At 38.9% G+C, this 16,427-nt stretch overlaps 2 protein-coding genes across 2 annotated transcripts; both read right to left on the bottom strand.

Moving 5' to 3' along the window:
- Positions 1-3,663: 3,663 nt before the first annotated feature.
- Positions 3,664-4,140, bottom strand: LOC122669592 (3,7-dimethylxanthine N-methyltransferase TCS1-like). Its single transcript, XM_043866420.1, has 2 exons — positions 4,121-4,140; positions 3,664-4,017 (listed from the first exon to the last, which is right to left on the bottom strand). The coding sequence occupies exons 1-2, from the start codon at positions 4,130-4,132 to the stop codon at positions 3,664-3,666; spliced, it is 366 nt and encodes a 121-aa protein (XP_043722355.1). The 5' UTR covers positions 4,133-4,140.
- A 35-nt stretch (positions 4,141-4,175) lies between these two features.
- LOC122669505 (7-methylxanthine methyltransferase PCS1-like) lies at positions 4,176-5,407 on the bottom strand. Its single transcript, XM_043866311.1, has 3 exons — positions 5,336-5,407; positions 4,893-5,192; positions 4,176-4,388 (listed from the first exon to the last, which is right to left on the bottom strand). Exons 1-3 carry the CDS (start codon positions 5,405-5,407, stop codon positions 4,176-4,178), a joined length of 585 nt encoding a protein of 194 aa, XP_043722246.1.
- Between the last annotated feature and the right edge of the window lie 11,020 nt (positions 5,408-16,427).

The following is a 16,427-nucleotide window of genomic DNA, read 5'->3' as shown; positions in this document are numbered from 1 at the left end:
ATTACTTCAACTATGCATGTATATATAATAAGAGAAAGTTAGTTTTGTCTTCCACCAGTAGGGAGGAAAGCAACCGGAAGGCGCACATCCGATGGCGTGCGAGACCAATGTTCTTCACATGTGTTCTTCAATCACATGTCGTTGTTGACCATATCTGACTAATAAAAAACCAAAACATGTATGTAGTTGTTACTTGTTAGAAGGAGTTGTATCGGATGTGGCGATAAGGAATGAAGAGACAAGAACCCCTTCAATTATTGTGGCTTGTGGAAAACACTTGGAATTTTCCATGGGGATTAAAATGTATTAAATAAATGTTGATGGAAGACAATTGGAATTTTGCATGGGGACTATAACGCATTAAACGTGCTTTACCCCAAAAAAAAAAATGTATTAAATATGTTAGTGAAAGACAATTTAGTTGTCAAACTGGAAAATACTAGACTTGGGGTGGGGTGTCTTTCTAAGGGTCGTTTTTTCTTCTTGAAGGTCCTTTACCTGTACCTTATCTGCTGATGAGTGAGAAGTTATAGTCAGACTGGTGGTGCTCCCTATTTGGAAGGTCCACAATCTGATCGAGATTTGTATTTCAAATTCAAATATTTCGGATCATGGATTTGTGACTCTTGATCTGGGTAGTGGTGGATCCCATGTGATGGGTCATGGTCACGGTGTGGTGTCCTAGGGGCAAGTCTTCCAGGGGCATGCATGGGGATAAACTCTTTTGATCTCAACTTGATGAACGAAGTTCGATCCTCTTGAAATTGTTTGAGGTAAGCTTTGCTGACGGCAGGGGGGCTAGTAGGATTAGGATCCTCTGCAGTACTGGCGGGGTGGCAATGCACATCCGACGGCACAACAGAGGCTAGGTGGCACACTTGGCTGGCCTCTGCTCTGCTGGGCCGTCGGATGTGCACTGCCGCCCCGCCGGTACTACAGAGGATTTTAATACAAGCTAATATTGGAGATGTAGATTTTCCCCTTGCTTATTGGAATACCTACATCACTTGTGAACCCTAGTGAAACATGTCAACAAGTTCCATTAATTCATTAAAAAATATCAGTAATTTATGTAGTGATCTAAATTAAGGACTGAACGCTTAAAGCAAGTTAACAAAAAAAAAAAATATATATATATATAAAAGAGAACACCAGGCCAAAAATGAGAAAGACATATCTCGACTTGGTTTCGACAGAAACCCCTCCAACCTAGTGAGAATGGTTACATCAGGTTCTCGTATGAGAACTATTCTCATACACCAAAACTATGACACATAAATGGAATCCACTAACTATTTAGGGCGTACCTAGTGCACGAGACTCAATGTACACCTTGATTTGCTGGTGCTTGATGGGGCCAAGTGAAACAGTTGGTAAATGATGAAACTTAAACTTACTTACCTAAGAGAGCTAGTGCGCAGTATAGCAAGAATGGACAAGGTGTAAACTATTTATTAACTTACTTATTTTCCAAAGTCCTATTAGGAATGCTATTTTTGTTCCAATACATGACATTTGAGGCCATTCTCTTATTAGGTCAGCATGAGTCCGATTTTTCCTTAATCACATGTTGTTGACAAAGGAAACCATGATCGAGAAGGTTTAATTTCTTAATAGCGAGTGCCGATTGAGTTCCAGAAGATACTTACATTGAGGAAGATGGAGTTAACCCACCGGGTTGTCGCTCACTCAGTCAAAACTCGGGAATTATCTCGGCTGAAGTGGACACAAGTTGCTAGCAAAAGTCTTGCCGTGCAATGTAATTCAAAAGATAAAGCGGTTAGAGATGGGATTGGGGTCACCTCAATTGACTGTAATCTTTTCAAAGGGATAGCTGTTAGAGAAGGAGTTGTAGGATCGGATGTGGCGATAAGGAATGAAGATCGACGCAGCGGGTCCTAGAGATGATAACGTCATTGGCTTATGCGAGCTTATACCGACGCTTCCACGGATTCCACATGTATTAAAATGGCATCGTTATTGAAATGGGACCCACATGCTTTGACTGGTGGTGTTCCCTACTTGGAAGGTCCACAATCTGAGATTTGTATTTCAAATTCAAATATTTTGGATCAGGGATTAGTGACTCTTGGTCTGGATCGTGGATCGGGTAGTGGTGGTTCCCATGTGATGGGCCATGGTCGTGGTGTGGTGCCCTAGAGGCAAGTCTTTCAGGGGCATGCATAGGGACATTATCCGGGGGGGTAGGTAGGTCTGTGGGCTGTTCTCCACTACCTGCTCATGGTGTGGAGGCTTCAGCTTTGGCTGGAGGCATCTTGGAGGTGGTTTTGCCAACTGGGGAGTCTCATGTTGTGGATACTATTGCTCCTAAGTCTATTCGTAATGGCATGGTGGTGATGCATGGGATCAGGATCGTCTATGGCCTGCTGTTCATAGTAGTCGTAGCAGCCTCTTAATGAGGCACGGTGCAATGATCGCCTTACCCTTGCTCGGGCAAGGTGCTCGGGCAGGGGTAAGGCGGTCATTGCACTGTGCCTCATTAGGAGGCTGCTACGGCTGCTATGCGCAGGCAGGCTGTAGATGATCCAAATTGAGATGCATGCGACAGAGGTTGCGGAAATCGAGCAAATGGCTATTGTAGTTGAGAAGAGGGATTTACAGAGGTAAACCAAGCAACGTCAAGGGAAGACACAGGATGTTAACAATGCTGGTCGCAAGCATTCTGAGCGGTTGGCATCTAAATTGACAAGTTGTCAATTAAGATCTTTTTTTGGAACATTAGAGGCATCTATAACAATGGACGTCTCTTGTAACAGTAGTATTTGGCTAGGGTGGTTCCAATTTACCCTTAATCAAAGCCGCCTTGATAATTACTATTGGCCATTGGCGATTGAGCACTATCAACCCGTTCTCTTTGTTATCATTGCCGTTACTACCCATACAAGGATGGTGAAATTGAAGATGAACAACTGAAAGTTTGAGAAACCCCCAACACAAAAAGAGAAAAAAATAAAAAAAGCTTTTTCTGCTTGACACCCAATTAATTTGCAACTTTTTCTTTTTTCCAATCATATTACTTAAAATTTCCAAAAATAAAAATTGAAGTATGTTGCTTCTACAATTCTTAGAAACCGTAATGCCTATATCTCATTTATGGAGTTGTTAAGCCTAATGTTTTAATTATTGCTTTTATATATGTGGATGCAACCTTATGGCGATCCTCAACCCTGCCCCTTCTTTCCAAATTTTGGGTGTCGTGTGTGAATTCAGATCCTCTTCAATGACATTGAACCATCAAAGTCGATCTCCCACCATCCATGGGGTGTGGTCCCCACATCCTAGATGTACTCCCCACACCCCATGGATAGTGGGAGATCGACTCGGTGTTTAAATGTCATTAGAGAAGATCCGTAGTGAGTGAGTGAGTGTGTGTGTGTGAGGCAGCACGAGCACAAGGCAACACAGAGAGAGCATGATAGAAAAAGAAAATTAAAAGGACAAAGATTTTTCTGCTAAAACTTCCCTGTTTTTAACCATGAAACTTCGATATTGTGAGCAATTGCACGGATAACTTTATTAATGGAAAAAATTAAAACGCATAAAAGATTTTTTCCTGGCAGAGAGGACATCCACCTTAACCAGGAGCCAATTATTTCACACTCAAAACAAATCTAAACTCAAACTTCTTACATTGAAACTCAATTACTTCCAGCCCTTTCTCTGAAGTGTGATGGCAATGCTCACAAGTTCAATAGGAAGCTTCTTGACCATGTGATCAATTACCAAACGAGTAAATTTCTCATACAATGGTTCTATAATCTCATGTCCAAAGTGGTGAGAAATCAGGGGTTCTGAAACTGATCTGATATTTTTAGCTACCTTACCTCCCTTAACCTGCATGTTTGTCTCTTCCTTGTCCCCAATATCTAGAGCAAATGTTACCAACTGTTTTGTGTCGAAGGAGCCCTCCTTGTCTATTACTTCTTGAATTTCCTCGCATGATGCCGTGTAATATGGCACATTAAAAGAATCTAACTTCTCTTCCTCAATTAGTCCCTGTTGCCAAAAAAAAAAAAAAAAATGCATGCATGGAAGGAACTTTAGCAATAAGCTAATGGAGTTTCTTGAAACCCAAAGATATGGTAAGTAGTAGTACTACCTCTGAAACCATAGCTATGAGGGCCTCGATAATAGTTCCCAATAGTCACAAGTAGCTAAGGAAGGGTCGCGCCTTGTCTACCATGAAGTATCAAGACCATACGAGCATTGAGGATCAACTCTTTTGATCTCAACTTGATGAACGAAGTAAAATCCTCTTGAAATTGTTCCAGGTAAGCTTTGCTGACAGGAGAGGGGCTAGTATTGGAGATGTAGATTTTCCCCCTGTTTATTGGAATACCGACTTCACTTGTGAGCCCTGGTGGAACCTGTCAACGATTTTCATTAATTCATTAAAAAAAATCAGTAATTTATGTAGTGATCTAAATTAGGGACTGAACGCTTAAAGCAAGTTTAAAAATATATATATATATATATATATATATATATATATATATATATATATAAGAGAACACTAGGTCAAAAATGAGAAAGACATATCTCGACTTTGGTTTTTAACAAAAACCCCGCAACCTAGCGAGAATGGTTCCATCAGGTTCTCGTATGAGAACTATTTTCGTACACCGTAGATATGGCACATAGATGGAATCCACTAACTATTTAGGGTGTACCCAGGCACGAGGCTCATTGCACACCTTGATTTGCTAGTGCTTGGTGGGGCCAAGTGAAACAGTTGGGAAGTGATGAAACTTAAACTTACTTACCCGAGAGAGCCAATGCGCACTCGTAGCAAGAATGGACAAGGTGTAAACTATTTAAGGGGAACAGTCTCGTAGAAGGAGCCAGGAGCACCGCAATGAAACACTTCTTACCATCCTCGCCGATCCTTTCTCCTTCAAGTTGTTGATAATTTTTAAAAAAGAATTTGAACGTTGAGTTGAAATCATTTCCGGAAGATCATTTAAGAAAACTTGAAGCTCAAGCTGCTTTACACCTAATTCGTTGCACATTTTCTCTACTTTTCGTTTGATCGTAGTGATCACCGTGAACGTATTAGGACCGAAGGCGCAACCCAAGTCCGCAATGGTTAAGACATTAGAGGGAAGACCCTCATTGACGAGATCTTCAATGGCCTTCTCTAGGATAGGTTTTGCAATTGATATCACCGATCTCTGCTCCAACCATAAAAATAAAAAAAAATAAAAAAAATTTAAATCACAATATATAGAGCAAAAGTAATAGGATATAGATTTCCTTCACCATAAGAGGGAGAAAAAAAAATGAAAATGAGTTAGAGAGCTTAAGATGTACTAACATTGAAAGAATTCTGAGCATAGCTTGTATCTTGTTCTCCATTACTCATGCGTAGGAATTCCTTCACCCCCATGACTTCAGTTATCAATCAATGTATACTCTGATCACTCACTCGATAACGTTTCTCTTTATGTTTTGAGTTATTACTTCAACTATGTATGTATTTATAATAAGAGAAAGTTAGTCTTATGCTCGTTTGGTGATTATAATATAACTCAGCTGATATTTAGAAAAAAAAAAGAAAGCAACCGGATGGCGCACATGGCCTGCGAGAGCAATGTTCTTCACATGTTAGTTATGTGAGAGATGGCATATACAAAGTCTTATTAGGAAGAAGTCATATATAATAAGAAAAAGTTAGTCTTCCACCAGTAGTTGAAGGTGTGAACAGGTTTCTTCTAAGAGACAAACGGTGAATCCCTTCAATGGATCGGGTAGTGGTGGTTCCCATGTGATGGGCCATGGTCGTGGTGTGGTGCCTTAGAGACGAGTCTTCCAGGGGCTGCAATTATCTCCGTGTTTCTTTCTTTTTTGAGTATTTTTCGCAAGAAGTCATTATCACTCCAATATTCTCTCTCTTTCCCACGTTTCGTTATCAACAGTCCCACTCCAATATTCTGTCTCTTTTTTCTCCACGTTTCTTTTTTTGTTTTGAGTAATTTTTTTTTCAAGAAATCCTTATAACCACTCCCACAATTCTTACTCCATTTATAAAAAACAAATAAGTTAATTCTCTCTCTCTCTCTCTCTCTCTTTTGGTGAGTCCACAAACTAAATGAGAGTTGAAGGTGATTAACTTACTAAATCTTTATCTTTATTCTCAACGACCTCACACAATCAAGTAGAATAAGAAAACATTGTTGAATTATTTTTTGGGTAATTTACACATATCACCCCTAAGGTTTGACGAAACGATATTTTCACCCCCAGTTTTGGAAAATTCTACGTACCCCCTGAGGTTTACAAACGGTAACAAATAAGCCCATTCTGTCAGTTCATGACTAACACTATTAAAAATTAGACTTGAATTGACGGAATTGCCCGTCTAAGAAGAACCAAAAAAAAAAAAAAATGAATAGACAAAATTACCCTTACAAAGGGGGAAAAAAAAAAAAAAAACCTACAACTCATCTTCCCCAATCGAATTGGGGAAGTTGAGTTGCAGGTTTCAAAACCAAAGGGATGAAATACTTCAAATGTAATTCCAGAACAGCAATTCGATAGAAGGAAATCAAGTGTGCAGAACAGACGCAGTTGAGGGATGAAATTGATAGATTAAAAATTGGGCAATTTGGGTAGGTGCACTTGTAATAACTATGTGGGTTTTCACTCCCTTTCACTTGTTTCTGTCCATACTTTCTCCAATTATACCCATCTTCCAACCTCCTTTGATCTCTAATGGACATAGTGTTCTAAGGGTATTGATTGTCCTCAGATTGAAATCCACTACTGACTTGGGTATTAGTTTGAATCGTGGCAATCTCAGAAGAAAAGCTCTGGTTTGGGGCGAATTCGGATTTCACTATAGGCTTTGAATCAGTTTGCTTGTTGGATTCCTGCAGATTCCATCCTTGTTGCTGTCCTTTCAAGGTTTCTTCCTGTTTTCATCGAAACCAAAATCAATTAAGAAGCTCTAAGACCAAAATTAAATGAAACCCATAAATGGAAAGAAGAGACTAGAGAGAATCAGTATACCATAGAAGATGATGATGTTGCAGAAGTCTGAAACATCGAACCAGAAGACATAGCAGATCTTATTTGGGGCTGGAAAGAGAAATTGGAGTTATTTCCCTCGTCATTTTTTACACTTTGCTGAAAGCTACTCTTCCAATTGAATCCCTAGGCAGGCAATGAACCTTAACAATTAATAGAAATCAAGAACCAGAAAACTTGGCCGGACTTAGAGATTTTAGGGAACTAGACTTGAAGTAGTTCTAGGAAATCGATGGCAGAATCAAATGAAGAACTGAAACCCTGACGAATAGAAGGGTAGAGGGAAAGGAAGGAGAGTAAATTAGGATCGGTTCCATGGTGTTCCCTACAAGGATACCTGCAACTCATCTTCCATGGGTTTTATGGATTATATGATTTTATTTGGCAGCACAACCTTTTCACAAGTTACAGTTGTTGCATTCTTCAACAATCTTGCTGAGAGCCCGCTTTCTTCTTCGTTATTGGTACTTCCCCACCATGAAACCCAAGTAGGAATTAAATTAAGGGTAATTGACGAATCAATGGGGCGCTGGGATGGTTGCAACTCATGTTCCCCAATCGATTTTGGGGAAGATGAGTTGCAGGTTTTGGTTTTATTTTTTTTGGGGTTCTTCTTAGAAGGGCAATTTCGTCAGTTCAAGTCTAACTTTGAACAGTGTTAGACTGTTAGTCATGAACTAGCGGAATGGGCTTATTTGTTACCGTTTGCAAACCTCAGGGGGGTACGCAGAATTTTTCAAAACTGGGAGGTGAAAATATCCTTTTGTCAAACCTCAGGAGGGGTATTTGTAAATTACCCTTAATTTTTTTTTCAATAGAGAGAGACTCATCACTTTTGTTCTAATGTTCTACAACAGTTTTATCATGATCACATAGAGATATTAATGACAGGGTATACTTGGAGAATTTGAAGAAATTAGCATAAAACCAGCTCACATTTGCTAGAAAATAAATGATAGGGTGGCGTTCTCTTTTCCTTTCTATTAATTGAATAGATGAGCACTAAGCCAAAGATAACCAACAGTAGGTACCATAAATCAAAATTAGTCACAACTTGGTGCTTTCCAATAATAAGCACCTTAAAAAAACAGAATTAATAAAATCGACTTTAAATTTAGACGAATATTGGAGTGGGAGTACCGGTGATAATTAAGGAAACATGGAGAAGAGAGAGAACATTGGAGTGATAAGGATTTCTTACAAAAAAAACTCAAAACAAGGAAAGAAACGTGGAGAAGAGAGAATATTGGAGTGAGATATGTCTTAATTGTCCCTTGTTTTATTTATGGTAAACCTTAATTAACACAACCTTTAACTTGCACAACAATTATTCAAGTAATATTCAAAATCTTATTTAACTAAATTGAGTATTTTTTATTGCCTAAATTGCATCAAAGGTCATTATCACTTAATTCTAATCCAACAATTCACTAGTTGGTTGATTGTCGGAATTTACAAAATTGTCATTGATCTTATACATTTTTCATATTATTGCTTTGGTGGGCCTTCGATCGCATCAGTTTGGGATTTACAATTTTTTTAATGATTGGTACTTGCATGGAAATTACTTGCTACTGTAAGGGGAGATTGAAGATTGTTTATTAGAGTTTATTTGCAGTTGCTCTTGATTATGTGATTTTTTGTAATGCTCATCCCTTGAAAGGCTAATTATTGGTAAGTAGTAGTACTACCTCTGAAACCATCGCTATGAGGGCCTCTGATAATAGTTCCCAATAATCACAGGTAGCTGATGAGGGGTCGCCGCCTTGTCTACCATGAAGTATCAAGACCATACGAGCGTTGGGGATCAACTCTTTTGATCTGAACTTGATGAATGAAGTAAAATCCTCTTGAAATTGTTCCAGGTAAGCTTTGCTAACGGGAGGGGGGCTAGTATTAGAGATGTAGATTTTCCCCTTGTTTATTGGAATACCTACTTCACTTGTGAGCCCTGGTGGAACCTGTCAACGAGTTTCATTAATTCATTCAAAAATATCAGTAATTTATGTAGTGATCTAAATTAAGGACTGAACGATTAAAGCAAGTTAATAAAAAAAAAAAAAAAGAAATATAAAAGAGAACACATGGCCAAAAATGAAAAAGACATATCTCGACTTGGTTTCGACAGAAACCCCTCCAACCTAGCGAGAATGGTTCCATCAGGTTCTCTTACACCAGAGCTATGGCACATAGATGGACTCTACTAACTATTTAGGGTGTACCCAGTGCACGATGCTCAATGCACACCTTGAGTTGTTGGTGCTTGGTGGGGCCAAGTGAAACAGTTGGGAAGTGATGAAACTCAACTTACTTACCCGAGAGAGCCAGTGGGCACTGTAGCAAGAATGGACAAGGTGTAAACTATTTAAGGGGAACAGTCTCTCGTAGAAGGAGCTAGGAGCACCTGCAATGAAACACTTCTTACCATCCTCGACGACCCTTTCTCCTTCAAGTTGTTGATAATTTTCAAAAAAGAACTTGAACGTTGAGTTGAAATCATTTCCAGGAAGATCATTTAAGAAAACTTGAAGCTCTGGCTGCTTTACACCTAATTCGTTACACCTTTTCTCTACTTTTCGTTTGATCGTAGTGATCACTGTGAACGTATTAGGACCGAAGGCGCAACCCAAGTCCGCAATGGTTAAGACATTAGAGGGAAGGCCCTCGCTCACGAGATCTTCAATGGCCTTCTCTAGGATAGGTTTTGCAGTTGATATCACCGATCTCTGCTCCAACCATCAAAAAAAAAAAAAAAACAACATTTAAATCACAATATATACAGCAAAAGTAATAGGATATAGATTTCCTTCACCATAAGAGGGAAAAAAAAAAAAGAAAAAGAAAATGAGTTAGAGTTTAAGATGTAACAACATTGAAAGAATTCTGAGCATAGCTTGTATCTTGTTCTCCATTACTCATGCGTAGGAATTCCTTTACCCCCCATGACTTCAGTGATCAATCAATGTATACTCTGATCACTCGATAACGTTTCTATGTTTTGAGTTACTTCAACTATGTATGTATATATAATAAGACAAAGTTAGTCTTCCACCAGTAGTTGTTGAAGGTGTGAACAGGTTTCTTCTAAGAGACAACGAGAATCCCTTCAATTATTGTGGCTTGTGGAAGACAATTTGAATTTTGCATGGGGGCTCAAATGTATTAAATATGCTTTACCAAAAAAAAAATGCATTAAATATGTTAGTGGAAGACAATTTACCTTATCTACTGATGAGTTGGATGCATAGTTTGAGGTATCGGATCGGATCGGTCGATATTGGTTGGATCGGATCGGTATCAGCCGAGACCGATCGTGATACCGATCTGATCCAGCTGTACGGACAGGGGTAAAAATGTAAAAAATTAAAATTTTTTTTATAAGAGAACAGGGACAAAAGTGTTATATTTGCCCGAGTTGGGCGATCCCGATTTGTATCGGTCGATCCGAACCGATCCAGCCGATACCGAGATCACAAACCATGGTTGGATGGGAGAAGTAATAGTCAAACTGGTGGTGTTCCCTATTTGAAAGGTCCCACAATCTGAGATTTGTATTTCGTCGTCAAATATTTCGGATCAGGGATTTGTGAATCTTGGTTTGGGTCGTGGATCGGGTAGTGGTGGTTCCCATGTGATGGGCCATGGTCGTGGTGTGGTGCCCTAGAGGCGAGTCTTCCAGGGGCATGCATGGGGACGTTATCCGTGGGGGTGGGTCTACGGGCTGTTCTCCTCCACTACCCCTAGTCATGGTGTGGAGGCTTCGACTTTGGCTGGAGGATTCTTGGAGGTGGTTTTGCCAGCTGGGGAGTTTCATACTGTGGATACTATTGCTGTACGTGCATTTGGTGATGGCATGGTTGTGGTGCATGCAGCAGGTTGCGGAAATCGATCAAATGGCTATTGTAGTTGAGAAGAGGGATTTACAGGGGCAAAGCAAGCAATGTCATGGGAAGACACAAGATGTTAACAATGCTGGTCACAATCATTATGAGTGGTTGGCATCTAAATCGAAGGTGAGCAGTACCTCCTTCATCATTTGGTAAAAGGGTCTTATAAGTTATTTTTAAGGATGTCAGGATGATTTGGCTTAGATGTAGGGCAAAAGTCCTTCTTGAGAGAGATATCGATGTCTGTCCGTGTCCTATTATCATCATAGCCGGGGGGTGACAAAATTCAGTGTCGACAATAGTCGTTATTTTATCTGTATACAGATAACATAAATCCCATATATAGTCGTTACTCTGCCTGAAGTCTGAGTAACGATACCCATATAGCCTTTACTTTGTCCGACAAGAGAGAGGCAAGTCGATCATCCGTCTCTACCTGAGCCGTGGGACATCGCATATTTCGTATTTGGTACATTTTCCATTCATTTCTTTTATTTCTTTACAGGTATTTGTCTATTTTCTTTTTATTATTTTTTGCATAATGTAGACCATTAAAGTAGTTCGCTTTAGTGTACATAGTCAATGATTTTTTTCTTTCTTTATCATATTTAGTGCATAATAATTTAGTCTTACATGTTGGTATATGACATATTAAGGGAGAATTTTTTAAATCTAACATCTAGTAGAAAGATCGGTTTAACTGGGAGAGATGGGGTGCTAATACCTTCCCATGTTCGTAACTTGACCACTTACCCATAATCTCCAGTCAGACCATATGGAATCACATAGCCCTTTCCGCTAACTCCGGATGGGGCTACACCCATTGGGTCCTAGGCCCTAATCCTAGGTGGCGACTCCTTTTTTTTTATGAAGCATGATTTCAATCCCCATAATGATGTATCAAAATGATACGTGATAATCCATCGAAGGAAAATCCTGTCGCCATAAGGCCGAGGAAACCTCCCTCCGAGGACCACAGTACTTACACATAGGTTGTGGATTGAGTGTGACTCAGTGGCAGTGTTGTTGGTGGTCCAATTTGGGTCTATTCCTTGGTTTATGCGTCAACTATGGAATAGCCTTCTTCTGTATTTGAAAGCTATCCATTGAAAGATTTCTCACTGTTTCAGAGAAGTGAACTCGGTGGCAGATTTTTTTGCTAAGTACTCGGCAAAGCATCGTTCATCTTTTGTTTAGGATGATGATTTCCCTTTCCCTGTGAAAGGTTATTTATTAGATGATGCTCTAGGGCGCCAAAGAATCAGGTTTGACTAGAACCTCTTTCTTTGGTGCGGACACCTAAAATTCCCTTTTACACTCTTTCTATATTGGCACGGTTATTCAAGTTCGCTGGCCAACAATTTCTACATTACATCAAGGTTAATATTATGTTACTAAAATTCCCCCCACCCCCACAAAAAAAAAAAAGAAAAAAAATGAAGGATGCTGTTTTTACAATTCGTAGCAACCGTTATGCCTATATCTCATTTATGGAGTGGTTGAAGCCTAATGTTTAATTATTGGAAAAGCTGGTAATCATAAATAATAGAAAGAGTAATCACAGTAAAAAAAGTTTTCCATAAATCTTTTCTGGTTTGGCTGTGCAATTAGAGTTCTTACGGAATACTAATGAAGTGATATGTCAGTGTTATTTGTATGAGATATCTCTAGATATAATCTTAGATATCCTTTATAATTAGGCAATGCCAGATGAATATAGGTACTGGATATGACCTATGATATATTGATCATCAACTCCCTTGCGACTTGTTCAGATCAGCTCCACATATGTAGAGAGTAGATATTCTTCAAAGAAAAAAAAAAGAAAAAAGAAAAAAGGTTGGCCTCTTAGTACTACATATCCAAAACGCTAACCTCACATATATGTGAGCTTCATGAACATTACGAGCCAATTTAGATGTTAGAAAATAATTATTTTTGATTTTTCATATCACAATGGTACGGGTTTCCTGGGTCAAAGTGTATTATATATATATATAGTCTTATGTGTTCTTATTGGCTTGCGAGAGCAATGTTCGATCTTCGCATGTTATGTGAGATAGCATGCTGTTTTTGTTCCAATACGTGACATTTGAGGCCATAAATAGATCAGCATGCATGAGTCCCGTTTTTTCCTCAAACACATGTTGACCATATATTGAGGGGCATGGAACTGTTCATAACCACCTGTTTTATTTTTGTCATTTACAAGGGGATGAGGGGTTTTTATGAAAACAAAATTAAATTGTGATTGAGTCTAAGATGTACATTCACTTGTTGATACCTGTTGATGATCCATTCTCCTCAATATGAGCATTGAAGGGGTGTTGCACGGTTCATTAATTGGTGCTATCTTTAGTTCATCTTTTGGACAGACTAAATCAATTCTTCATTCGCATCTGAAAATTATTCTATACTTTATATTAGGACTGCTTGGTTGTTTCGTTTTATGAAAAGTTCTGGGGTTGTATTTTCATGAGCCGTAATTACATGTCGCCCACTTGACTCCTTCTTTCATAAATGATATTTTGATATTATATTCTTTTGGCACATGTATATATGGAGAATGTTGTCTATCTTGAGGAAATATTATATTATTAAATTTCATGACCTCACATGTTGGAGTGATCCATGCCCTTTCAAATTCATCTAAACGCTCTTATATTCTCTTTCCTCCCTGGTAGTGTCTCTCCTCCAATTCCAACCTCCCTCACTTCCATTGACAAACAATGATTTAAATAGTGAATGTGAAGAGGCACAAAGTACGCCTTAGGCTTGAAGAACCTTTTATCTTAGAATATTCACTACACATAACCCTTTAGCAACTTGTTACATGACTTATATCATAAGTTCCTATCCGGTAAGATCCCATGGAGTTTCATGCAAAGCTGGTGGTCTATTTCCCCTTTCCTAAACTCTATCCAGTGGAGAATCACACACTGCTATAGGGAAACTAATGCTGCAGCGGATGCCCTTGCAAACCATGCCGCAAGAAGAAAGGAGTCAAGCTCTTGGCAACCCTCCCCGGGTTTCATCTCCCACGTTATAAGCTGGGATGCCATAGGCCGGCCCTATTACAGATTCACTTAGGCTGCTTCTGTGTGGTGGGGGCTTATGCCCATTTTTGTTTTTGTCTTAACTGATATGAAGTCCTTTTTGTAACACATCCTTTTTATTTTTCATATCAATACATTTCTGATCTTAAGCCAAAAAAAAAAAGGCTTACATCATAAGTAGAGGCGTAAACTGAAAGATATAAAGAAAAAACAAATCTAAGATATAAATAGATGGACTAGAAGAAGCCCTACCATAACCCCCTCCCAGCAAAATCGATCCGTTACAACATCGCTCCTCCCTGGCCTAGCTACTCAAAAAGATCAAAGTTATTTAATATCTCGAAATCATCTTTCTCCCTCACTGATCGAGAACCTCACCTAAAGAATCCGCAAGGATTATATATATCAGTTCTTTCGATCCAAAGCCCTCTATCTTCTACGCATGGAGTTTTGATCAGCTGCGGAGGAGGTTCTGCGTACAACACTACAAAGTCGATCTGCAAGACTGATCGATCTCCCATTCTGCTCCCTCCATCAGTAAGTAGCAAGCACAATCATTTGACTATTGCTCGGAGCTGCTGCTGCTGCTGCTTCTCTTCTACTTCTTCCCGCAAGCTTTATTATTACAACGTGGAAAGGGCGAGCACGAGCGAAGCATGCCTCAAAATCTCCGGTACTAAAACTCCCAAACCTAACCTAGTCCAAAACGAGTTTCAAGCAAGGCACTAGGCTCGATGGAGTACATCACATGTAATAATAACGAAATTTTTTTTGCTGCTATACCCATAGCAGGAATGTTCCTGCTACAAGGTTAGCAGCCAAGGATATGGAATAATTCACTTCTTTTTTGGGTTCATAAATACCTTCCTAGGTTTTGTATTTTCTCAAATACCTCTTAAGATCTCATTTCCTTGGCTGCCAGCCTTGTAGCAGGAACATAGCAGCAAAATTTCATCCATTTATAACTAGTTTGGTTTAGAAATCTTACTCAACCTGCTAGATGTCACGCTGCCAAGTGAAGTATGACGCTTCACTATTTGCCGCTTGGTATGACATTGGTTAGTAAATGTGATAGAGGATCCTAGCTACATACATTTCAATGGCTAAATTTTTGTCCAAAGTCAAAAAAAGAAAAGTTATTTAAACTCCAATTAAAAGTTTTAGTAAAATTACCAAAATACCATCAAATGGAGATGAATATAAAATATAAAATGACATCTTTTTGTAATTTTAACTACTTTCTCTACTCATTTTAAGTTGTTATACCAGTGAGATGCTTGTCCGACCGTCTATCACATAGACTAATCCATGTAATATATCATGTGGAAAATAGTGAAACATTATCCTTAATGATATTAACGGTAGCATATTTTCTGGCCCATCTTTATGTGGAGACAGTTGCCATTTCTAATGTTGATATTGATAGCACATTATTGGTCTCTTTTTTCTGTGGAGACAATCTTGGGATTACTGTACACCATAATTAACTACACATTTTGGTTGATGCAAACATACTTGACAAACGTTTCGAAGATAAGTTTCACCAATACCGGCCTAGCCTTCCGGGTCGACACAATGTGCGGCAATTATTGGATTCTTCTCTTCTCAAGTCTTTCATATAGTGTGGTATGTTTCTTGATTGCTTTAGAAATTACATATTCTTATATATATATACATTTTTGGTACAAATTTTTACCAGTCCAACAGGTCTTGATAGTTTCTCTTGATTTGCACAAAAGTTGTTTAAGATAAGGGTTATAAAAGGGTTTTCAAAAATAATTGTCCTGCATGTTTTTTAGGTACACATGTGAGATGAAGCCATCTATTATTCTCATTGAGAAAAAACAATATCATATACCAAAAGGGTAAAAAAAAAAAAAAATTTAAATTACAAATTATTTGACACATTGAAAGATGTCAATAAGAAAATTCAGACAATCCAATGGAAAAAATAGTTTATTTTAAAAGTATATTGACGACTAAAAATACAATGGAATATATATGTCATTACCTGAGAATGTATACGGTTGTATATGAATCTGAAATTTGATGTGGCCAATTTAGACCATCTTCTATGTATCCATATGGTCAGGATTGATATACCACCCTTTCATGGATTCTAACACTCTACAGTTGGGCAGGTAGCGGCCATTGTGTTGCCTACATGTACCCAGACAGGGTCGAAATGAGCACCCTACCCACTGCCTGAGCACCCTACCCAAGTAGGGCTCACACCTCTGCCTGGGTGCAGTTAGCACAATAGCCGCTACCTGCTTAGCCGTAGAAGATCCAAATTGGCCTTTTCAGATAGTAAAACATGGTATTAGTGATGCAGGCCCGAATACTATCGCAAATCAGGTGGAGACGAGCCAACCAAGCCTACACGTATAGAACACCAGCACTAGTAGTACGTTATCCGTAGTTTGTTTTGAGTTTC

This window comes from Telopea speciosissima, chromosome 1, assembly GCF_018873765.1.
Source record: "Telopea speciosissima isolate NSW1024214 ecotype Mountain lineage chromosome 1, Tspe_v1, whole genome shotgun sequence".
NCBI lineage: Eukaryota > Viridiplantae > Streptophyta > Magnoliopsida > Proteales > Proteaceae > Telopea > Telopea speciosissima.
Note: the sequence above shows the minus strand (reverse complement) of the source record. Positions and strands in the feature narration are given on the sequence as shown.